Source organism: Leucopleurus acutus (assembly GCF_964270905.1).
Source record: "Leucopleurus acutus genome assembly, chromosome: 10".
Lineage (NCBI taxonomy): Eukaryota > Metazoa > Chordata > Mammalia > Artiodactyla > Delphinidae > Leucopleurus > Leucopleurus acutus.
This window is the reverse complement of record NC_139153.1, coordinates 48504114-48530015: the sequence shown is the minus strand read 5'-3', so window position 1 is coordinate 48530015 and position 25902 is coordinate 48504114. Positions and strand designations below refer to the sequence as shown.

The window sequence follows — 25902 nt, the reverse complement described above, 5'->3', positions numbered from 1 at the left end:
ATGAAAAACAATATATGCATACACTCACACATAAAACTGAATCACTCCGCTATACTTGAAACTAACACAACATTGTAAATTAACTATACTTCAATTTTTTAAAAAGGCAATTTCAAATATTATTCGGAAAAAATAGTTGTTTAATGGGTACAGAGTTTCAGTTTTGCACAATGAAGTGTTCTGGAGATGGCTGTACAAAATTGTTACCAAAAACACAAAAATCAATATACTGGCCCGCGCCGCGGAGGCCGATGAGGTCGGCGCCAACGGCCGGCGTTGCGGGTGGGAGGCCGCGCCGGAGCGCAGTATGGAGGGGCCGGCCTAGCTGGGGCCCGTGGCCCTGCGTCTTCTGGTGCGACGCCGGTCCTGCGCAGGCTGCGGGGCCGCAGCCGCCGGGCGATGGGCGCCCGAGGGGCCGGGAGGCGAGCCGTGGCCCCCAGGCGGGTGTGGGCATCGTATCTGCAGCCAGCGTCCCCGAGGCCACGCTCGGGCCATGATCACTCGGTGAAGCTGCGGCGCGACAGCGCGGCCGAGTTCTTCTGGCGCTGTGAGGACCTGTGCGCACTGCAGGATTTGGTGCCTTTGCCCGCCGTGTGCGCCTCCCTGCGGAAGGGCCTGCTGGACTTCAACGCCGACCGCCTCCGCGGGGTAGACTGGACGCCGCTCCTGAGGACCCTCTGCCCCTGATCTGTATCCAGAGATTCTTCCAGCCATGGCTTGGCGAGACAGGTTCTGACAGAAATAAAGTTTACAGAAGTTGTGTTCCTGCGATAAGAAATAAAGATATGACCTTCCAGTTGTGGAAAGCTCTTAAATGCTGTGTAAGTGCGTCGGGTGCGCTAAGGAACCTGGAGCTAAATGGGCTAGTTCTGAGAGAGAGAGACTTAACTATGTTAACAAAGGTGCCTGGGTTTTTGGCAGCAGCTAAGCACGGAAACTTAGGAGGAGGGGGCCATTCACCTCGATCCCTTGTCAGCGGCAGGGGCGACCTCAGTCCCGGCAGCAGCAGAAAAAGCGGCAGGGTAATCTTCTGCTTGCAGGGCCTACTGCTGGTAGACACCAGGGAAGAGGAGCTTCTTGATGGGATGTCTGAAGATTTTTCACGCTGCAGCTCCTTTCCAGACATCAGTGAGCCTGGTGATTTGGGCCGGTGGTCTTCACCCAGCACTTCTTTTTTTAGCCTCTCCAGCAGCAGGGAGCAGCATGCGGTTGGGGCAGAGAACACCATGGCATGGGACTCAGGCTTCCAAGGAGGCAGGACATCTCCAGGATCTCCATCTGAGCAGATGACATGGCTTTCTGAGGAGGAGCTCATTGGAGACATCTGGGCGTTCTCACTCAAGTTGTCTTCTGGGTGCTCGGGAAGGAGGTCCACTGGCTCAGGATCGCACTTGAGGCAAGTGAGGACTCCACTGGTCTCCTGGGGCCTAGATGTCAATGGTATATCCCGATTGCTACGGTGGCCCCTCTTCCGATCGTCCTCTCCTTTGGTCTCTGTGTGATCCTCCATCTTTGCCATGCCTCTTTGGGGCTCTTCTTGGACCTTCACCTCCCTCTCCTTTGGAGAAGGAAGTGGGAGGTGACTGGATGGTATCGGCTTCCTGATCTTGAGCCCTGTGTATGTATTGGCCAGCCCTTCCCCCGCAAGTGGCCCAGAGGCCAGACGCTGCTCAGAGCTGAGTGCAGAAGCCCCCAGAGCTTGCCAGGGTGTGGCCAGCCTCCTCCGGGGACCTCCCCAGCTTCTCTGCGAGGCCTGGAGACTGAAGCACCTTCTCCAGGGCTGCTCAGCTGCCAGCATCACCATGAGCCAGGCGGCGAAGGTTTCTGAGCAGGGGATGCAGAGCCTGACCCAACTGGATGCTGCACCCCACGATGTCCCTTCCTGGCAGATAGGTTCTTTCTTCGCTTCTTTTTCGAAATTTGATAAAACATTTAAACTTTCCACTGTTCTTCAGGGTATACAGATGGTAGTGGCTTGTGCTCTGGACTGTGGTGCCTCCTTATCCTATATGCTTCATGTGTTACTTTTGTTTGTTTGTTTTCTTGTAGTCCTTATGGTACTTAGCCCTAAGTGCCATACCTGTAATGACACATACACTGCCCTGTAGGAGGTCTTCTTTTGTTCAACGCATGAATTGGTCATCCACCACACTGGGTTCTGGTCTCTGAAGATACAGGTCAGGGAGCACTAGTTGGCAGCATAGCAGCATACCACACTTCTAATTGAGGCTTGCAGCCCAGATATTCCCTTTGGTCTAATTTGAAGGATCCAGATATGTAAAGATTATATTCTAGATAAATCATGGGCTATCCTGAAAGAAACTCACCAGTAAATTATTTCAGTTTCTCTGGCCTTCCTGGAGTATATCCAGTAAGGCATCTCATTCATGTCTAGAAAGCAAATATATCATTTATTACAACTTCATCGTGGAGCGACGTATTGGTTTAAAGTACGATTAACACAATTTGGTCATTGTGAGTATGCCAGCTGGGTCCACTCTTTTTCCCGTTGCGGAGCACAGGCTCCGGACGCGCAGGCTCAGCGGCCATGGCTCACAGGCCTAGCCGCTCCGTGGCATGTGGGATCTTCCCGGACTGGGGCATGAACCCATGTCCCCTGCATCGGCAGGTGGACTCTCAACCACTGCGCCGCCAGGGAAGCCCTAGGTCCACTCTTCACTACACATGTGTAACTCTAGAGATTCTTATGCCCAAAAGAGACATGCTCTTGGGTGTCTAGGGCAAGGGAAACGTGTTGTTATTCAGGAACGGGAAGCTTCAGCATGACAGGAAAGAATTGAAAAATCCTGGTCTACACATCACTTTACCTTGTTTGAAACTTGTTTCTTTGGCTTGCTTCGTTGGAGTGTTTTTGCTCTCCTGGGGCTGACACTGTGTGTTATGTATCACGCATGTGACATGTAGAAGTTTCAGAACCCAGAGTCACATAGATCAGTCAAAAATTTATATATTTTAGTTTAACATCTATTTTCGGTGGGGTGGGGATGGTGGTATGCTGAATTGGGTGATTGGGATTGACATGTATACACTGATGTGTATAAAACTGATGACTAATAAGAACCTGCAGTATAAAACAACAAACAAACAAACAAAACAACTAATACTAAACTTTCTTTGGGTTATTTGTATGGAAATATGTTAACATAAATGTTTCAGACATTACATGAAATTTCTAAAAATCTTATATGTTCTGGTATAATGTTATAAGTCATAATTCTAGTTATTACTTTAAAATGTATATCTCAGAAAAAAAATTCTATTTAAAGTAACACTGGGCATAATTCATATATTCCAAAATTAGTTTGACCCTCTGCTCATGAGATTCTTTTTATGGCATGTGACAGCAAATTTGGACTTCCATCCCCAATAAACTTTGAGGTTGGAGGACACAAAAGGTTTTGCTCAGACCTAAATTCTGTCTGAAAAAAAGGGCAAATATTATAAGCCCTTTCTAACCTCTCCAGGAGCAGAAATGATTTACAGCTGTGGCGTTGAACCATAACTCCTTGATCTAATTTGAGAAGAGCTCAGTAAGGAACAATGTCTTGATTTTGTTTGTTCCCTGTTCTCTCGTCTTGCTTACCAACAATCCATTGTAATTCATGGGTTAGTACGGCAGCACACTGAGTGTTCCCTGGAGCTCATTAAATGAACTTTTTTTCCCCCAAAAAAACAAAAAAAATCACAATATACTGAACTGTATACTTAAAACTGGTTACTATGGTAAATTTTATGTTACGTGTATTTTACCACTAAAAAAAAGACATTCTTGAGACAATTGTGGAAATTTGGGTATTAGATGACGTGAAAGAATTATCACTATTTTTTTAGATGTGACAATAGCATTGTGGTTATATAAAGAAAATGTTCAATTTGTTAGAAACTAATTCTGAAGTACATGGTGTGAAATGAATGATGTCTGGGATTTCCTTTAAATAATTAAGAGAGAAAATAATAACAAAGACTATATGAAGCAAATATGACCATATATTAGTTATTAAATTGAAGGTACATTTCTTCTCTCTGTTCTTGTGTATCTAAAATTTTTCAAAATATAAAAAAGTATTTTAAGTTAAAAAGTGCAAGCATCGTTGTTAACTCCACTTGGACAAATGTCTCTCTTGCTGCATCTCCCTAAGGTAGGTATCTTAAAATCATTCATTAGGAATGACTGAAACGAAAATAATTGTTTCCTATCTCATGGGGAAGTGGAAGAAAATTTGGATAATATATTCCCAGACATCTGAAAATCTCACCTTGGATCACTGGTTTTTTTTTAAATTATTCATTAATTTTGAGTCTTAATAAAAGTATTCCAAAAATATTTTCTTCAACTCAAAATATTTTCCTTTAACTTAAACTTAAAAGGGACTCTCACAAACTGCATGGCATTTGAGTCAGAAGGACCAGACCACTGACCCTGGAAAAACGGGGAAGCGCCATGGCTCCTCGGCAGCTGCATTGCAAGCCTCGCTCTGGGGACCGTGCACTCCAGCCTGAGAGACACGAATAGAGTTCTGGCCCGCAACAGTGTAGGAGCAGCCTCCGTGGGCCTCTGGTTGATGGAGAATTCTGAGTGGTGGGGCTGGGAACTAGCAAGTGGTAGAAAACTGGAAAATGCCTGCTCAAAACAGGCTGGAATGATTTCAAATTCCAGAAGGCAAACTCAGAATCACAGAAAAACAGGCAGGGCCACTGGGCTGGTAGGGAGGTGGGTGAGGAGGGAGCTCACCAACAATTCAGGTGAACACTGTCCTCACTGGCTGCTGTTCACCAGGTGAGGCAGAAGAAATGGTCTAAAAGTCCCTGGGGACTTGTGGTTCCAGGACAATATGGAATAAACACGTCTCCTCAATCCCTCTGTTAAGTACAGCTAAAAAAAAAACCCTGGGCCATATATATACATATATATATATATACATATTATATATATATATATATATATATATATATATATATATATGTATATATATATAAAATAAGAAGACTCTGAAGAGTGGAGAGGGAGATAGTCTGATAGTCTGACTAGCAGCCTTGGCACCCATAGAAAGACATGGCAATGATTCCGATGGTTTTCTTTTTGCCTCAGATATCTCAGACTGAGTACTGGAGAAGCTAGCAACCCAGAAACAAATGGGCACAGATGAAAAAAAAAAAAGAAATCCTGCTCTTTCTAGCCAAAGGACTAGGAAGGGGCAGAGTAACAAGAAAGAAAACTTTTAGACTACTCCAGTCTACTCTACTCCAGTCAAACCACAGAAAAAAAAATTGTAATACTCCCTATACTCTGCCAGTCAAGATAAACGGGGACCCCAGGCTTCTACTCCTACTTGCAGGGTGCTGTCAGAAGGCTTAGTGGAGAGTCAGGGCTGTCGCCACTGCCAGAAGCAATGTGCTCCTCCATCCTGTCAGTAGAAGCCACGAGTGTGGCAAAAACAAGGCATCCTTCCCCTCCCAGCCAGGGTGGTCTCAGCAGAGGATCAGTGGGCAGCCTGAACTCCCACCCTGGCCCAGCAGTAATTAGGCACCCACTCTACACCCCCTTCCCAGGATGTCAACAGCGGCTGAGTGGGGAACCTGAACTTTGACCTCTATCTGACAGCATCAGTGAGAGCCTGCTAAAACAGAAGATTTAAATAGGATCCAGAGTCTCATAACATAACACTCAAAATGTCCAGGACTGAAAATCACTCTTTATACTGAGAACCAGGAAAATCTCAACTTGAGCAAGAAAAGATAACCAATAGATGCTAACACCAAAATGACAGTGATGTTGAAATTATCTGACAAGGATTTTAAAGCAGCCAGTATAAAAATGCTTCAATGAGCAATTACAGACATACTGCAAACAAATGAAGAGTCTCAGCAAAGAAACAAAACAGATGAAGAAGAACTAAACTGAAATTTTAAAACTGAAAAAAAAAACCCACTGAAAAATGTCACTAGATGAGTTCTATAGTAAAATGAACTTGAAGAAAGAATAATAGAAATCACCCAATCTGAACAACAGAGAGAGAATAGACTGAAAAAAAATTAACAGAGTCTCAGGAATTTGTGGGACTATAAGAAAAGATCTAATATTTATGTCATTGGAGTCTCAAAAGTAGAGGAGGAAGAAGGTGGAGCTTAAAAAATATTCAAATAAATACGGCTAAAAATTTTCCAAATATGGCAGACATAAACCTATAGATTCAAGAAGCTGATAAAATCCCAAACAGGATAACCCAAAGAAATCCATGTCAATATTCATCATAGTCAAACTTCTGAAAACTAAAGGCAAAGAAAAATCTTGAAAGTAGCCAGAGAGAAATGACAACTTCCCTATAATGGAAAAACAACTTTGAATGAAGTCAAGTTTCTCATCAGAAACCACGGAAGTCAGAAGGAAGTGGCACAACATCTTCCAAGTGCTGAAAGAAAAGAACTGTCAACTAAAAATCCTATACGCAGAGACAATCGGGAATGAAGAGGAAATCAAGACATTCTCAGACGAAGAAAAACTGAGAGAATTTGTCAACAGCAACCCCCACCCTTTAAAAAATAGCTAGTAGAAGTTTTTGAAGCAAAAAGTAAATGATTGGAAAAGCAATCTTGGAATATCAAGAAGGAAGAACAAAAGAGTGAAAATAATTTAATAATATGTTTTCCTTCTCTTGAGTTTTCTAAATTATACCTGAAGGTTTAAGCAAAAGGTTAGTGGTTGTATGCAGGATAGATTAGAAAAGTTGATGAGCACTGTGGTAATTTCTACTTCAAGCAACTGCACAAACAAAAGGGAGAAATGAAGTGACTGCTGGCTGGGAGGAGGGACCCTGTGGTCCCTTCTATTTCCTCTTTCCTAAAAAGATCAAAGCCTACCAGGTCCAGTCCATCGTCCCCTGTCCTGAGTACTCATACATCGTCTGATGCAGTTCTCAATTTATACAGAGAAAATATTTAAGACAGTTATAAACGGGAGAGTAAAGGGACTTAAAGAGAAGAAAGGTTTCTACCCCTCACTGAAACTGGTAATGTCAACACAAGTAGAACTGAGATAAGTTATGTATACACAATGTCGTACCTAAATATCCGCACAGAGAGACACTCTCCAAAAACTAGAAATAAATCAAAATGAAATTCTACTCGAAATGGATGAGATGGAGAATAAATTAGTGGTTGTCAGGGATGGTTGGTGGAGAAAGGGGATGGATATTCTATAAAGAGGTAGCTGAGGGAGCTCTTTAAGGTGTGGTAGTAGTTCTGTATCTTGATTGTAGTGGTGATTACACAGGACCTGCATGTAATAAACTGGCAAAGAACTGTACATTGTACCAATGTCAAGTTCCTGGTTTTGATACTGTACTACAGTTACATAAGATGTATCCATTGGGGGAAATTGTGTGAAAGGTTCAGAAACTTCTCTGTACTATTCTTGCAACTTTTTGTGAATCTATAATTATCTCAAGATAAAAAGTTTTTTTAAAAATTTAACATAAAAAGGAAGTAAAGGGCTTCCCTCGTGGCGCAGTGGTTGAGAGTCCGCCTGCCGATGCAGGGGACACGGGTTCGTGCCCCGGTCCGGGAAGATCCCACATGCCACGGAGCGGCTGGGCCCGTGAGCCATGGCTGCTGAGCCTGCGCGTCCAGAGCCTGTGCTCTGCAGCGGGAGAGGCCACAACTGTGAGAGGCCCGCATACCACAAAAAAAAAAAAAAAGAAAAAAAGAAGTAAAAACAAAAGCCCCTGGGTGCTTATGCAATGACTAAAACTTAATTTTCCATCTTGTTTTTACCCCAGTTTTATTGAGATATAACTGACATACAGCACTATGTAAGTTCAAGGTGTACAACCTGACCTACATATATTGTGAAATGATTACCACAAGTTTAGTTAACATCCATCATCTCATATAGGTTAAAAGAGAGAGAAATGGGACTTCCCTGGTGGCACAGTGGTTAAGAATCTGCCTGCCAATGCAAAGGACACGGGTTCGATCCCTGGTCCGGGAAGATCCCACATGCGGGTGGAGCAACTAAGCCTGTGAGCCACAACTACTGAGCCTGCGCTCTAGAGCCTGCAAGCCACAACTACTGAGCCGGTGTGCCACAACTACTGAAGTCTGTGTGCCTAGAGCCCATGCTCCGCAACAAGAGAAGGCACCGCGGTGAGAAGCCCACGGACCGAAACGAAGAGTAGCCCCCCTCACCACAACTAGAGAAAGCCCACGAGCAGCAACGAAGACCCAATGCAGCCAAAAATAAAAATAAATAAAAAAGATTTTAAAAAAAAGAGATTTTTTCCTTGTGATGAGAACTCTTAGATACACTCTCACCAACTTTTCTGTATATCACACACCATTGTTAACTATAGTCATCAGGTTGCATGTTACATCTCCAATACCTGTTTGTCTTATAACTGGAAGTTTGTACATTTTAACCACCTTACTTCAATTGCCCCTCCCCACAACATTCGCCTCTGGTAACCACAATCTGATCTCTTTTTCTATGAGTTTGGTTTTTTGCTTATTTAGATTCCACATATAAGTGAGATCATACATTATTTGTCTTTCTCTGTCTGACTTATTTCACTTATCATAATGCCCTCAAGCATTATCCCCTGTCCTAAGCACTTATGCATCAATTCAACCTGCAATTACCTAACCCGAGGTCATGAGGTCCTGAGGGTGCACCAAGTCCAAGGACCCGTGAGGTTAATTCTCATGAGGTCTCTGCTTTATTCGCTCTTCTAATTGAGAATCATAAGTGAAAATGGTTTAAGAACACCAGCTTTATCTACTTCAAGAGTTACTTCCTTCAAGAGTTGGATAACGCAGTATTATCCAACAGAACTATGTGAGCCACGTATGTTTTTTGTTTTTTGTTTTTTTTGTGTGTGGTACGCGGGCCTCTCACTGTTGTGGCCTCGCCCGTTGCGGAGCACAGGTTCCAGACGCGCAGGCTCAGCGGCCATGGCTCACGGGCCCAGCCGCTCCGCGGCACGTGGGATCTTCCCGGACCGGGTCACGAACTCGCATCCCCTGCATCGGCAGGCGAACTCTCACCACTGCGCCACCAGGGAAGCCCCCACGTATGTATTTTTACATTTTCTAGTAGCCATGTTAAAAAAAATAAAATGAAACAGGTGACATTAATTTTAATATTTATTTAACCCAATATATCTAAAATATCATTTCAACATGTAATCTATATAAAAACTATTGATGACATTTTAGTTTTTTTCATATTAAGTCTTCAAAATGCAGGGTGCACTTTACACTTACAGCACATCTCAATTTAGACTAACCACATTTCCAGTGCTCAACAGCCACATGGGACCAGTGGCTACCACATTCAACTATGCAGCCATAGAATCTTGCTACTCAAAATGTGGTCCCTGGACTGGGAGCATCAACATCATCTGTTAGAAATAAGGAATCTCAGGCCCCACTGCAGGCCTAATTCATCAAATTCTGCACTTTAATGGGATCCCCAGGTGATTCATAGGTACGCAAGATAGAAAAGCTCTGCCCCATATATCTGGGAGAAGAGACACGGGGTACATGGTATTTTTGCTACCCAGCATCAATACTGCTCCTCCTCATCCAGGCTCCACGCCCTGATTTTCCTCAGCCCGAGCTGCTGACACAGATCTACACCAAGCAACACCTCTCCTTGATGCTGAGCACCACGACTGCTTCAGGCATGCCAAGTGATCTAACCAGAGTCAACGAGAACCAGTGAATCCTTTGATAGATCCTACTGTGCTTGAATGAAAAAGGCTGTAAGTTCTGAAGCCTTTTTGTAGCATGATAGGAGATCCTGCCTGTATATGAAGCCTGTGAATGCAGGAAAAACCAGATAATGATGACCTCATTTGAGCCCCTGCTCTAAGACTTACAGCTTGACTCTTCAGATATGTGAGCCAGAATATTCTGTTTGTTTAAACTAGTTTGGATTGTGTTCTAGATAGATATTATCTGTTTTCTCCTCCACATCTCCTCCCCTTGCCAAAACTGGACTACTGCACATTCCTTTTGGTTTCCCTATGCCCAGCCCATGCCTTTGCAAACAGCTCCTTTATTAAACTCTCCTCAAATTATCTACTTTGAGTGTGCCCTTTATATTTCCCTTTGGGACCTGACTGGTACCATAACTGGTATCAGGAGAGGCCTTAAAATGGGATTCCAGAATTGAGTTGCTCATGTATATGAGGAAGGCACAGATAACCTCCTTGGTGGGGGGAAATGGGACCCTGGCCATCCACAGAATGCAATGTCATCACAAATAAGCAAATTATCACTGGCGGTGGTATAGGATAAAGCACAGGTGGAGGGCAAGACATGGGGAGATTCAATCAACTCAAAGTACTTATCATGAACTGGGTACTACCTGGTTCACTGAACCATAAAATTGGAGAGGCATATCAGCCTGCCATTGTGAAATGGTAATGGTATATACTGGGCAGGTCCAAAGGCACAGTGAACTACTGGACTCCCCTTGTATCCAATGCCACTGCCTGATTATATCTCCTTCAATATTCTACCTATGCCCTCAAGGGGAACACATATAAGTTAGTGGAGGAAAAAAACCCACAGGCTTCTTTCACAGATGAATCTACACACGTGCTGGAACCAGCAAGAAGTGGGTAACTGCTGCATCACAGCTGACTCCGGAGCGGCTCCAAAAGCCAGCAATGAAGGGATATTCTCCAGTGGGCAGTACTCTGCTGCAGATCTAACTACGGTACAGAGCTAACTTGACTCACTAATAGGATAGTCAGCTGGTCAGGAATTTAGAAAGAACAAAATTAGAAGATTGGTGACAAGGAGGTCTAGAGGAAAGATGGACTTCTTGCAACACGTAGAGTGTAAATCATTCAAGGGCATCTGTTGTAGCTGAGACTCAATAATCGGAAGGACGACAGGACCCAACCTGTGGACATCAGATGGCCTCTTCCTTAGATTCTCTAGTGCTTGGTCAATAGACCCTTTACAAAGTGGCCATGGTGACAGAGTAAAAGACTGTGTATAGGCTCAACAAGACTTGTCCTCACCAAGCTAATCTGGCTACTGCCACCATTTTCTTTGTGGGATAGATTTTATCTACAAATTCAAAATTTTAATAGATATAACTCTATGCTGATTATCTACTTCTTTATTTTCTACTTCTTAAATGAGCTTTGACAGTTCATGTTTTTCAATAAATTTATCTAAGTTGTTAAGTTTATTGGCATTAAGTTGTTCACATATTACCCTTTCAGTATCTGCAAAAACTGTAGTGATATCACCTCTTATTCCTCTTATTGCTATCTGTGTCTTCTCTCCTTTTATCTTAAAAATTAATTATTTATTTTTGGCTGTGGTGGGTCTTTGTTGCTGCACATGGGCTTTCTTTAGTTGCAGCTAGCCGGGGCTACTCTTTGCTGTGGTATGCAGGCTTCTCATTGCGGTGGGCTTCAGTAGTTGTGGCATGTGGGCCTCAGTAATTGTGGCTCGCGGGCTCTAGAGCGCAGGCTCAGTAGTTGTGGCGCACGGGCTTAGTTGCTCTGCGGCATGTGGGATCTTCCTGCACTAGGGCTCAAACCCGTGTCCCTTGCATTGGCAGGCGGATTCTTAACCACTGCGCTACCAGGGAAGCCCTCTCCTTTTTTCTTTATCAGTCTGACTAGAGGTTTAAAAATTATATAGATTTTTCTCATAGAATCAATTTTTGGTTTCACTGATTTTCTCTACGGTTTTTTGTTTACTACTTTACTTATTTCCACTCTGGTCTTTATTATTTCTTTTCTGCTGTTTGAGTTCAAATTACTTTTTTTTTTTCTATTTCTTAAGATGAAAGCTGAGGTCATTCTTTTCTTCAATTAATTAATTTATTTTATTTTTTGGCTGCATTGGGTCTTTGTTGCTGCGTGCGGGCTTTCTCTAGTTGCAGCGAGCGGGGTCTACTCTTCGTTGCAGGGCACTGGCTTCTCATTGTGGTGGCTTCCCTTGTTGCAGAGCACGGGCTCTAGGCACATGGGCTTAGTTGCTCTGCGGCATGTGGGATCTTCCGGGACCAGGGCTCGAACCCATGTCCCCTGCAATTGGCAGGCAGACTCTTGACCACTGCACCACCAGGGAAGTCTGAAAGCTGAGGTCATTGATTAGTAACTGTTCTTCTTCTGTAACATAGGCATTACTGCTAGGCATTTCCCTAAGCACTGCTGTTGAATGTCCAAAATGTTTATTCAGAAGCTGTATTAAACCCATAAATGGCACCATTTCCAGGGGGACCAGCCAGACACCTGGTTCTTGGACACCTTTCAACATGTTGGGGAAAGGTTATTTGTAGGAATAGACACATATCATGGGTGTGGATTTGCCTCCCCTGCCTGCAGGATTTCTGCCACCACCACTAGTTTATGGACCTGCAAAATACCTTATCCACTGCCGTGATATCTCACATGGCACTGCTCCTATCTTAGGGACACATTCTATGGCAAATAAAGTGTGACAGTGGCACCACACTCAGAATTCCTGATCTCACCACATGCCCTACCATCCAGAAAGACCCAGTTAGGTAGAACAGTGGATTGGCCTGGTTAAGTCTCAGTTTAAAAGCCATAAGTCAGCAGCCAGTATACAGTGCCATCTCCCCCATAACCAAAATGCAGAGCTTTGGGAAACAAGGGGTAAAGAATGTGGTAACCCTCCTCACTTTTACACCACATGAAACACAGAGGAATTTTTGTGCTTCCCATCTCTGCAACCTTGAGCTCAGTGGGTTTGAAATTCCTAGCGCCAAAAGGAAGGATGCTTCCGTAGGGGAATACAACCATGGTTTCATTAAATTGGAAGTGGAAACTGACTCCTGACTGACACATATTGTGGCAGAGACTGTCCCCAGAATCTAGCTTCTCTTTATTTCTTTAGGAACAGAACTCCAGAGTTTTAATTGCACATATGGCCACCATGCTTTCCCAGAGTTCTGTGTAGTTAAGGTTGGTAGACTATTGTTCGTAAGACATTTGTTCCATCCCTCCTCTCCTCCCTTCATGGGAGGGGTATACTTCCTACCCCACTGACATTAGGCTTGGGTATAACTTCTGTTGGCCAATGGGATGTTCGCAGACATGATCCAAGCAAAGGCTTTAAATGTGCTTCTGCAGTTGGGTGGGCTAAGGCCTTCATTTTGCCATTCTGACCCTGGATAGGTAAGTGTAAAAGTGAAAGGGCTCAGATCTGTGCAAGGTCACAACCTTGCTCTAAGGCCACCTTCTTTACATAGCTCTTAACCCATATACATGACTTGCAAAGGCCTATGTATGCTGCCATTACCATGAAACTCATCACCATGAGAAGCACAGGCCCTGGGCAGCTTGCTGTTAGCAAGAGGATGAGAGATACATGGAACAGATTTGAACCCAAGCTGCAGCCTGGAGCCAAGACCAGCTGAGTCCAACATAGACCAGCCAAACATCGGCTGATCTGAAGACATGTGAACAAGAAATAGATGCTTACTGTTGTCTACCACTGATATTTTGTGGTTGTTACACAGCATTTTTGTGGCAACAGCTAAATGAGACCTTAGGTCTGGCTAGGTGATTAAGCTACAGGCAATAGGATGTAAGAGAAAGTGATATATGCCTGGACAAAACAATAATTCAAACAGACACATGTACTCCAATGTTCATAGCAGCACTATTCACAATAGCCAGGACATGGAACCAACCTAAAAACCACTGACAGAGGAATGGATAAACAAGATGTGGTACACATAGACCACATATGGCTGAATACTACTCAGCCATAAAAAAGAATGAAATAATGCCATTTGCAGCAACATGGATGGACCAACAGATCATAGTAAGTGAAGTAAGTCAGAAAGAGAAAGACAAATATCATATGACATCACTTATATGTGGAATCTAAAATATGACACAAATGAATCTACAAGACAGAAACAGACTCACAGATATAGAGAACAGACTTGTGGTTGGGAGTTTGGGGTTAGCAGATGCAAACTACTATATATAGAATGAATAAACAACAAGGACCTACTGTATAGCACAGGGAACTATATTCAATATCCTGTAATAAACCATAATGGAAAAGAATATGTGTGTGTATGTATATATATATGTGTGTGTGTATGTATATATATATGTGTGTGTGTATGTATATATATATGTGTGTGTGTATGTATGTATGTGTGTGTGTGTATATATATATATATATATATATATATATATATATATATATAAAAAACTGAATCACTTTGCCATACACCAGAAACTAACACAACATTGAAAATCAACTATAGGGTCTTCCCTGGCGGTCCAGTGATTAAGATTGCTCTCTCAATGCAGGGGGCACAGGTTCGATCCCTGGTCAGGGAACTAAAATCCCACATGATGCATGGTGTGGCCAAAAAAAAAAAAAAAAAAGAAAATCAACTATACTTCAATAAAATAAATTTTTAAAAAAGAGATTTATGCAACTTTTTTATTTTAATATTTATTTTTTACTTACTTTGGCTGTGCTGGGTCTTAGTTGCGGGATCTTTAGTTGTGGCATGCGGACTTCTTAGTTGCGGTATGCATGTGGGATCTAGTTCCCAGGGATTGAATCCAGGCCCCCTACATTGCGAGCATGGAGTCTTACCCACTGGACCACCAGGGAAGTCCCTATATGCAACTTTTAATTCATGACCTTAACAAAATTGTGTGTCCTCTACTTTCCCTACCCACTTCACACTGCAGCAATGTGGGTGCAGCAGTGCAGTGGTGGGAGCTAGAAGCTCAATGTTGAGGATGGCAGACACAGCATGGGAAGGGCCCGGGACCTTGATTATTGGGTTGAACTATCAGCCCAAAACTGCTTACACTCAGGCTTTTATGTACGAGAAAAATAAATTTCTACTTTGGCTATTGTTACAGAGGAATGCTAGCATTCTTAATGCAGTTTGGGTTTTCTGTCACTGGCAACCAAGAGGCCCTAAGTGACAAAACAGGTTTGTTGCAAGCCCCCTGCAGTGCTCATCCAACCACAGTCCCACCATGTCTGCTGATGGTCTCCTCCTTGGCCTGCTGTGGGTCCTGCCCACTTTGCAGATGAACACTGGGCCCATGATCTGCTTCTGTACAAAGGCTCTCATTTCCTGCCCCCACTAGCTGTGAGGGTGGCAGCCAAAGGGCTGGCTTTAACTGGACACTTCATATGCTTGCCCTATAAAGCACAAAAAAGGTTAGAGCAGGGATGCACACTAACTCACCCTGTAACTCAGAGGTGCAAAGACAATGTAGCTTGTTTTCTGTAATCTAATCTTTCCTATAAGCCCCCATCCTGCTGGGCAGGAAAGGGAGATTCGAGCTTGCCGGTAAATATTAAATTATCTGGTTCACACAGTGTCTTTCAGAGTAACCTGGTCTCTCTTAATGCTGCTTCTCAGGTCTCTTTCCCTCCCCCCCTCACCTTGTCAAGAAGGTCTGGGGGTGTGCGAAGGGAGAGGCTCAAATATGACCTCACGGTAGAAGGAAAGCGTCGCCATGGATCATTGTGAGCAGGTCCTTAGACTGTCTTCTAGTTCTGCCATGAATTACCTGGCATGATTCCTGAGTTCCTATAATTACCTGCTGAGATGCAGTGGGCCCCATCTGGCCTCTGGAGTGTGATGCCAGCCCTCAGAGCTGAAGTCCACGGTCCCAACCATTTGCCTTCTGCCATAAAGCCCACCTCTGCAGGCCTTTTCATTTCAACTCTCTACACAAGCCTCTCCAGCACTTCCGCATGCTCTGATAGGACACAGGGAAGCTTTTGACCTCCTGCAGACCAAGTATAGGCTGTGAGGAACTGGGTATGGTATCCTGGTGTTCACTGGCCTAGACTCTGCCCTCCATCACTGCTACATTATTGTTCCTACAGTATATTGGACATGATGCAAGCCAGCCTGCAGTCTGCCCCAAGCCATACGTGGGGAAGCAGCCCACAAGCATCTGATGTTCTGAGTTCTTCATATTTCCCTATCTGTCTTGGATGCTTCTACAGTTTCCCCTAGTCAAGATTTGGATGGGTTGGGGAGAATGAATAGGGGGAAAAAGGATCCTGGAGCATGCCTGCACTGCTTGCTTTCCCTCTTCTGTTTTTCCTGTTTACACACCTGCAGGTAGTGCTACTTTTATTTCCTCTTACTTTTTTCCCCTCATGGTCTGGACATTATGGGTAGATGAGGTTTCATCTCTACAGTATTCAAGGAACATCATGATCTGAGTGAGTAAGGCATGGGTTTTGATAAAAGGGCTGCAGGATAACTGTGAATTGGGGCCCTTCCAAGGACAATTGTATTAATAATCCATCCCTCGAATTTTATCTCTGTTGAAAAACTAAGACCCTTCGCTGGGGTGCTTTGTGCCAGCATCCCAGTTGTAGGTTCTACTCTGCTGCCCTTGGGTCTGCCCACTTCTCTAAATTTTCACTGTGCCAATTCCTTCTCTACCCTTTCTACATCGAGGGGTTGTGGTCCAAAGATCCATTCCTTTCCCCAGGCAGTTTGTGGGCACACTCATCTCCTGGCCATACATTTTCTACAGCCTGGTTACTTAATATCAAAGTATGCCATGTTTGTAGGTGCCAATGCATACTTACATGCTTCACCAGGACCTTCCAAGGGGTCCTTGGCACTCCAAACTTGCTTCCTTCCTGGGTCTCCCTGCCAGGTGAAGTGTTAATAACACACTATACACACCATGTGTACATACGTTAACAGGTGAAATTACCCAACTCCATATTGAGAAAGGTTTTCTCCAGACGCAACAGCTTTACTTTCTGATGACAACCTTGGTGCTTGTGCAATATGGAGTTAGTTCCTCTTTGTTTTCCTGCTTTCAGTTTGTGTCCCAAGGCTTGTCAAGTGCACAAGAAGACCCAATACAGCACCGACTATTCTATAATAGTTACCACAAAGCTACCAAATTTTTAAAATTAATTATTTTCTCTCTAGGATTTGGGTGAGTTAAAACTAAGTGAGAACAAGTTACCCGCCCCCCACAAGACTGAAGCAGAAGAATCTGATAACAGTAGGATAACACCTTCTGTGTGCTGGATGGGGTGGACGGAGCCTAAGACTCCGCTCTACGGTCATGGAGAGCCCTCCCTCTGTCATGGTCCACTGCCATTCACCAGGGAAGTAACATCAGTTCCAGGGCCCAGGTCTCTTTGGATGATGGAAGACAATCCCATCTTTAGGCAGACTGCTCACAGCTATGCACCTGGAGAAGAGTTCATAAATGTAGGCGCACTGCAATTGATAGGGAACTTTTGTCCACATTTCTCGATGTCCTGATACTTCCAACTCAATGTCCAGTCGGGCAGGGGCGTCTCTAATTTTGGTACACCTGAACCCCAAATTCACTCATTCAGGTTGGGTGCTAAAGGCAAACAAGGCTTTACAATCCACTGAGAATCAAAGAGAAAGCCTTCATTTCCTTCCCCAGACACTGCAATAAGAAATTAGACAGTGCTGGGACTTCCCTGGTGGCACAGTGGTTAAGAATCCACCTGCTAATCAGGGAACATGGATTCAATCCCTGGTCTGGGAAGATCCCACATGCTGTGGAGCAACTAAGCCCATGCACCACAACTATTGAGCCTGTGCTCTAGAGCCTGTGAGCCACAACTCCTGAGCCTGCATGCCACAACTACTGAAGTCCGCCAGCCTAGAGCCCGTGCTCCGCACCAAGAGAAGCCACCACAATGAGAAGCCCACGCACTGCAATGAAGAATAGACCCTGCTCGCCGCAACTAGAGAAAGCCTGTGCGCAGCAACAAAGACCCAATGCAGCCAAAAAAAAAAAAGAAAAGAAAGAAAGAAATAAAGAAATTAGGCAGCGCTATGGGCAGCAACGATGCAGCAGTGGTATGGTGTGAATGACATCATGCAGATGGCGGCTGAAACCGGTTTTTCCTGAGCAAGTGGACTTGAGTCAGACACACTGTTGTTCAACCTCCACCTCCCTAATGCTTTCTTACTCTAGTCCCACCAACTAATAAGTAACAGCTATCAGTTACCGAGCGCTTACAAGCCAGGTGCTGTGCTAAGCATTTCCAGGAGCTTCTGGAGGAAAGTTTCTTAACCTTTCTGAGTTTGTTTCCTCAGCTGTAAAACTGGCATAAAAACCTCACAAGGCTATTTTACTGACTGCATGAGGTACCTATTTATATCCCTTAGCACAGTTAAATCTAATTGTTGCTATGAAGATTTTATTGGGCTTTTTATCTGAATTTATATTAATTTAATGAACCTAGGCATTAAATTCCATGCTGTCTGAATCTATCCAGTTCCTGAGTTCAGAGAGTGAGGTACACCAAGTTATCAGAAGATAAATGTGAGTATTCAGTTCCTGAGTTTAGTTAGTGAGAGATACCTGCATTTTTGAATGTTTTTATAAACTACTGCTGTGCCTCGGAGATTCTGATACTCCTGCCTAAGGCTGAGAATTGAATGGTATATACATTCTTGCAAATTTTCCTAAAAAGGAGAGAAATGCAGCTCTTTATACATTTCTAGACTGTCATCATGCTGGCACGGCTTAAGGTGGGCAAATAACCAACACCACCAAACCCAAAACTCCAAGAAAGTCCTTTACTTCCTACTGACTGATAGGATATCTGCCACCCCTCATGGGTGATCCACAACCCAATTTGAAATACAGAATACTCACAAAAAGAGAAGACTATGGTTACCTGGCAGCACAGGTTAAGTGCCCGGAAATGGTCTGGGTGAGGTAGTATGTATACATGACTTCCCTCAGGGCTGGAACAATCTCAGAAAAAGCATTCCAAGTAGGGAGGAGGGGAGGGCTGACCATCAGCTGAACCTGGCAGAGCCAGTAAGACTTGGACAGGTGGAGAAGAAAAGTGGCATTCCTGGAAGGAGGAAAGGCCTGAAAAAAGGCAGACAAAATGAAACCAGGTTGAAGAGAGTGTTGGACGTTCCCTCAGCTTGAAAGAAGGGATGGGCAGACTGCGGGGTACCATAAATATTATTACTGCCCGAGCCATGACAAACCAAACTTAAAATTATGAAATATACCTTAAAAGAACACATAAACATATAGGAATAGTTGAGCACTTGTGTACTCATCACCAGGTTAAGAAATAGCACACTCGGACTTCCCTGGTGGCACAGTGGTTAAGAATCCACCTGCCAATTCAGGCGACATGGGTTTGAGCCCTGGTCTCGGAAGATCCCACATGACGCTGAGCAACTAAGCCCCGTGTGCCACAACTACTGAGCCTGCACCCTAGAGCCCACAAGCCACAACTACTGAAGCCCACATACCTCAACTACTGCAGCCCGTGCTCCTAGAGCCTGTGCTCTGCAACGAGAAGCCAGCACAATGAGAAACCTGCTCACTGCAACTAGAGAAAGCCCATGTGCAGCAACAAAGACCCAAGGCAGCCAAAAATATATTAAAAAAAAAAAAAGAAATAGCACACTACCTGAATCTTGGAAGTCTTCTGTGTGCCCTATCCTGGTTGCATCCCTTTCCTTTCCCCTAGAGTTAATCACCAAACTGATTGTTGTTTCCTTGCCCTTCTTATTCAATTGTGCCTACTTCTGACCTTTTTGTGAGTTCCCTTTTTGTGAGAGAATGTCCAACACTCTGTTCAACCTGGTTTCACTGTGCCTGCCTTTGTTCAGGCCCTTCCTCCTTCCAGGAATGCCACTTTTCTTCTGCTCCACCCATCCAAGTCTTACTGGCTCTGCCAGGTTCAGCTGACGGTCAGTCCTCCCCTCCTCCCTACTTGGAATGCTTTTTGTGAGATTGTTCCAACCCTGAGGGAAGTCATGTACACTTACAGTCACACTTGTAAGTATTCTTCTGTTACTTTGTTGCTATCATCATTGTTCTGAGATTTAGTCAAGTTACTTTATGTAGCTGCATAAATACCTTTCCACATAAAGTATCCACTGTATAATTATCTTTACATTCTATTTGGGTGCTTTCCTTTATTTATTTAGCTATTACAAAACATGCTGATATAGATGTTCTTGTGTATATTACTTGGAACACATGTACAAGAGGTTATTAATATATATATACTTAGGAGTGGAATTGCTGGGCTATAGGGGAAGCACAGGTTCTATTTTACTACATAATAACAATCTGCTTTTTCCAAAGAGGTCACAGCAATTGACATTCCAACTAGCAGAGGATGAGAGTTTCTGTTGCTCTTCATCTTAGTATTTTCTGGCTTTAAAATTTTGCCTATCTGGTGAGAGTGAAATGGAATCTCATTTTAGTTTTAATTTACATTATCTTTATTAATGAAGCTGGGGTTTATGGGCCTCCAAAATATTTTTGTGAAATTGATCTTAATGAATTTCTTTAGAGAATTTACATTGTTAGTGTTACACAATATTGGAATATTTTCTCCTTATAGTTCAAACAGTACACAAAAAGCAAATGTGTATTGCACCTCCACCCATCTCCCAGACCTTATTCCATATATTTATATACATATATGTTATAGGTTGAATGTTTGTGTCTCTCCCAAATTCATATGTTGAAATCCTAGCCATCAATGTGATAATATTAGGAGGTGGGGCCTTTGGGAGGTAAATAGGTCATGACGGTGGCACCCTCAGGAATGGGATTAGTGCCTTTATAAGCAGAAACATGAGAGCTTGCTCCTGCCCTCTGCCATATAAGAATACAATCAGGAGATGGCTGTCTTTAAATCAGGACGCAGGCCTTCACTAGACATCAGATCTGCCAGCATCCTGATCTTTGACTTCCCATGCCCCAGAACTGTGAGACAAAATATTTGTTTTAAGCAACCCAGTCTATGGTAATTTGTTATAGCAGTCCAAACTAAGTCAATGCAGAAATTTATCTATAACTTGCTTGTTTACCTTAATTACAGATCATTCCATTCCAGTATGTACAGATCTACTTCATTCTAACTGCTATGTAATATTTCACAGCACAGATGAACCAGAATTTCACCGGTCTCCCCTTCTTAAATTAATTTTTTTTGAACAGGTAATATTTGGATTTATAAAGTCCAAAATGTACAAAAGAGTATATCCCTCCTACTCCTCTTCCTCAATAAGTCAGTAGCTCTGGCCTGGCCGCAACCAAATTTACCAATTGTGGCAGAGATCGCCTAGATGTTGACTAATCCCGTTTCTTCTTCCTGGACACAGAAGCAGCCATGTCCCAGTTTCCTTGACTTCAGTTCTGACCAACACAACCTGGGAAGAAGTAACAAACACAACTTCCAGTGTTGGCCAGCTTTTGTAGTGTTCTCCCTCTCAGCTAACCAGCTGGCTGAATGCAGAGGGTCCAGCAGAAGACTCTAAGGAGATCCTAGAAGATGGTGGTGCCGCAAGATGGAAGGAGCCAAAATCTAATTCTCTGCTTGGAGGGAAGGGACCAAGGACATATGTATTGGACTATATGTGTGTGAGAAATAAGCTTTTGGGTTAAACCAGCCAGTTTAGTTTAGTTTTGGGTTGTTACTTCAGCTAGCATTAACACACAAATTTCTTATTTATCCTGAGATGTTCTACATAATATATACAAGCAATTACCAATCCTCTATCAATGGACACCTTCATCCAAGGTTGTTTCCAGTTTTCCCCCATTACAATAATGTTACAATAAACATCCTACTGAAGGAGGTTTCTAGACATATTAAACCTTTAAGAGACAGTGTTTGAAAAGTAGCAGGCACCTAGGCACCTGCTCCACCTCAGTCAGGTATTTCCCATCTTTTGCTCAATTCAACTTGAGATCAAGTTGGCATGGTGCCAGCCTGAGAGAACCTGAAGCTACTCTCTGGCCCAGAACCCAGCTTGATGCTGAGACTCTACTTTCTGCATGGACTGATTTTTCTTTTCCTACAATAACCTCTCATCTACCTATTTCTTACAGGCTCTGAGCCCCTGTCACCTTGGACATTCATTCCCTGGGTCTGCCAAGATGTCAGCTTCTCCCCAGGCTCCAGATTCCTAGCTTGTGCATGTCTTCTCTACTCGCAAACTCCATCGATTTTTAATCAACACCATGCCTGAATACGTGCCTGTACAGGGACCATTCTAGGCACATAGGCGGGAAGCACACCTATGTGAGGAATGGGTGTTATCCCTTCTCACAAGAGATGACTTTATACTACATATGACGTGTGATACTGGAGAGAAGGGGGTTGGGGGGGGGGAGACAGATTCCAGCAGTTTACAGTTGGTCCTGGCGCTGATGTGGAACTGCTGAGAAAATCAGCTTAGGACAGAGACATAAACTTGTGCTTTTCTTTATATTCAGGTTTCTCACAAAAGGTACATATTAATTTATAGACTTCAACTCTCTTTCTTTAATGGAGCCTATAAAACTTGAATTAAAGCTGTAATTATCACTTCAACACATCATTAGTCTTGAAATCAGTCCTTTTTCCTCTACCCTGCAGGTGCTAAAAGCAAAACACAATGCAGGTAAGTTGCTTGAAGGCAACAGAGAAAGAAGAGGAAGGATGAATATACTTTCCCTCCCAGCTTTTCAGCCCAGACAATGATTCTCAACTTCTGGGTTTACACACTGTAGTAGATGCTGTCTATACCCGTACATATCCTTTGGGCCTTCTCTGACGTTTGGTTTCAGAGAGTTCTAGTACGTGAGGAGGACTGTCTGTGTCTCTTGCTTGAGTGCATTCTCTGACTTTAGGAGCATGCTTTTCCCAGCACTGAGCTGGGCGGAAGTGCAGGAGCATTAACAATGAAGAGGAAAAGGAGTTGGTGGGCAAATACCTCAGCTTCCTTGCCTGTTGGTGGGGCAATTCCAAGGTGCGTTCCAGTTTCTCAAATAGCCACGGTCTCCCCTCATTAATATACCCTTGAATGACTTTCCTTCCTTTCCTGTCCCACCTCACCACTCCTTCAGAATGCCTCTTGAGGTCACCTCCTAAATAAACTATTTGCATCCAAATCTTTTCTGAGTCTGACTTTGGGAGGAACCCAAAAGAAGATAAGGACTCCTTTGAAAATGTGAAGAAAAACAAGGTCCCACTCTTCAGGAAAGTATGTCATACTTTCAAGAAACCTAGGTAAGATTTGGTTAAATTTTGGTATTAGGGCAAGGGTTCAGAATCACCATAACCCCCTTTTCCCCCCATCCCCCAAAAGATTACTGAGGGAGCCAAATACAAGGACCAGCGGCCTAAGAGGAATGATATTATTACTTCAATAGCTTCGAAAGTGCCTAAAACCCCGTTGTAACCTGTTTAGAACACACTTTGCATGGTTGGCTCCCTCGCAGTTTTCTCATAGAGGTTTTCTCCAAACTCCCTAACGATTGTCCGTCACAGTATACTCGCCTTTTCCTGCTTGATGCTTTGTAACATAATTCCTCATCTATGTATTTGCTGAGTTGTTTACTCTTCCTCTATTAGACTATAGCTCCATGAAAACAGGAACTAAGTTACTTTGTTTACCACTGTACACCCAGTGTTTATGACAGTGCTATCACATGGAAGATACTCCATAAGCTGAGAAAGAAATTGAGGTTTCGGCTTCTGGTCTCAAACAGCCACCAATTCCTTGCTCATTAAAAACATGGGACCTTCATGACCATCAGCCACATGGAGAAAGCCCAGGAGACAGGGGAAATAAAATGACCAGATCTGCAGAGCAGGTTCTGGCTCAACTAAACCATCAAGCTTTGTGCATTGGAGGAAGTAGAAAAGAACCCATCCACGAATGTATAGTGGCCCTGACCACCAAGAATGTGGGTCAATTAACATCGTGAATTTTCATTATTAGGTCAGTAGCTCCTTTTCACTGGGGAAGAAGAAGAGAGAAAGGAGGAAGGTGGCCAGATTTCTCCCTGAAGTACATACTATTCTGCACACAATTTCAAAGGAGTAAAAACACCACAAACTTTCTGAAGGTTGTTCATGGTCCACACAGGCCAATAAATCCAGGTTAAGAATTTCTGGTTTATGGATCTTTCTATTGGTACAAACCTTGACATCTCTAATCCTTACCATCAGCGTTAGCTCTTCTCTGATAGATTTGATCCCCATCCCTCTTCTCCCTGCAAAAAGAAAAAGACAACACGTGGCAGTAAAGAAGGCGTCAATAGTTAACAGCTGAAACCAATCTCTATAGCAAGGCCTGTGCTATGCTTCCAAACTTGGGAACTCTGGCACCTTTGCTGTGCCTGGAATAGTATAGCCTCTCAATTTCCACCTGTTGATAACATGTTAACTGTGCAGGGTCTCCTCCTCCATGAAACATTCTCCAATCCCACCAAGCAGGTGGAAACGTGCTAACAGCTTCATTGCTGCAGCTCCTAGTTGACTGCTTTTGTTTTTTTTATAAATTTATTTTATTTATTTATTTTTGGCTGTGTTGGGTCTTTGTTGCTGTGCACGGGCTCTCTCTAGTTGTGGCGAGCAGGGGCTACTCCTCGTTACAGTGCACGGGCTTCTCATTGCGGTGGCTTCTCTTGTTGTGGAGCACGGGCTCTAGGTGCGTGGGCTTCAGTAGTTGTGGCACACGGGCTCAGGAGTTGTGGCTTGCGGGCTCTAGAGCGCAGGCTCATCAGTTGTGGAGCATGGGCTCAGTTGCTCCGCAGTATGTGGGATCTTCCCGAACCAGGGATTGAACCCATGTCCCCTGCATTGGTAGGCAGATTCTTAACCACCACCCCAGCAGGGAAGTCCCACTGCTTTGGTTTTGTAGTCAGTGGATTTCCTGCACAGGGCTTCCAGTGCCTGGCATGGCCTGGGTGAAGGTCTCTTTCATAAGGACTACTACTGGTCTAAAAGACATCTAACTGAGAAGAGCTTCACACCTAGCCCAATCCACGTCAGTACTCTTTATTCCATTTTACCAAGTATGTTCAATTTCACCTCGTTAATTTCTCCAGCGGCCCTAAGTGGTCAACCTGTGAAAACTCAAGTTCAATGAGGTCACACAAAGTCAAGGCCTCTGAAACGACCTCAAATCTCCTGGGCCAAACCTCACGTGTTTAATGGTCCCAGCCGCCTCTGGGGAAAAACTCCAACCTTCCGAGGCCCCAAGACAGGTGCGCATTTAAGCTCCAGACCCAAAGTTGAGTATGGACAGAACACCCTAACCATTAAGGTTACTGAGAAGGCCGCGACGGACGCTGCAGATAGAACTTCCGCCTAGAGAAAGTGTCGTCACGGGGCGAGCTTCCGGTTCCCCTGTCTCGTGGCCGAAGGCCTTTTATCCCACTTGGCAGTTGTCCACACTCCAAAGCTACCCCACCCAGCTGCTCCCTCGGGTTTCTCCACACCCTGCGGAGCCATTTGCACGTCTCGAGGGTGTGACGGTTACACCGCGACGTCTCTTGGGAGAACTGTGCAAAGCAAGAGGCATAACCGCCACCTTGAAGGGCTGGAGCCCTGTCGGAGCACGGCGCTCAGAGCGCCTGCTGGCGGGACTAATTTATGACTGACGTCCACACTCACCTATTGCCTTTCTGATTCCTTCTCAAATAAGCCAATGAATGCGACAGCGGAGACGGCAACGTGCCCCCGCCGCCAGAAGTGGCTCCGCCCCCTCCACTAAGCCGCCGTTTGGTTGCCATACTCAGTGTGGCTACCGCTTCTGCTACTTTAGGCTCTTCTCTGGCTTTCCGATGCCCTTGTTGAACTCCTTTCAAAGCATTTCTTCTCTTCTATTGTCAACTTTCTCCTCCTCGGGATTCTTACTTGCTTGCTGCTCGTCCAGCCACACTTGAAATGGCGGCTGGAGGCGGGGCCGAGGCGGGGCGTGCCCGGCGCGGTGACGTCAGCGCGCTGCGTGTCGGCAGGTGGAGGGAGAAGGGAAAGTTTGGCCCGTGCGTGGGGCTGGGGTGGAGGGCGGGACAGAGGGGCTGGGCCGAGGCGAAGCTCCTG

General features: G+C 44.2%; 1 protein-coding gene across 1 annotated transcript; it reads right to left on the bottom strand.

The window, feature by feature from the left end:
• Positions 1-235: 235 nt before the first annotated feature.
• LOC309968097 (uncharacterized protein) lies at positions 236-25683 on the bottom strand. The gene is made up of 3 exons (XM_082849219.1): positions 25474-25683; positions 24019-24068; positions 236-732 (listed from the first exon to the last, which is right to left on the bottom strand). Exons 2-3 carry the CDS (start codon positions 24055-24057, stop codon positions 322-324), a joined length of 450 nt encoding a protein of 149 aa, XP_082705345.1. The 5' UTR covers positions 24058-24068; positions 25474-25683; the 3' UTR covers positions 236-321.
• Positions 25684-25902: the final 219 nt, after the last annotated feature.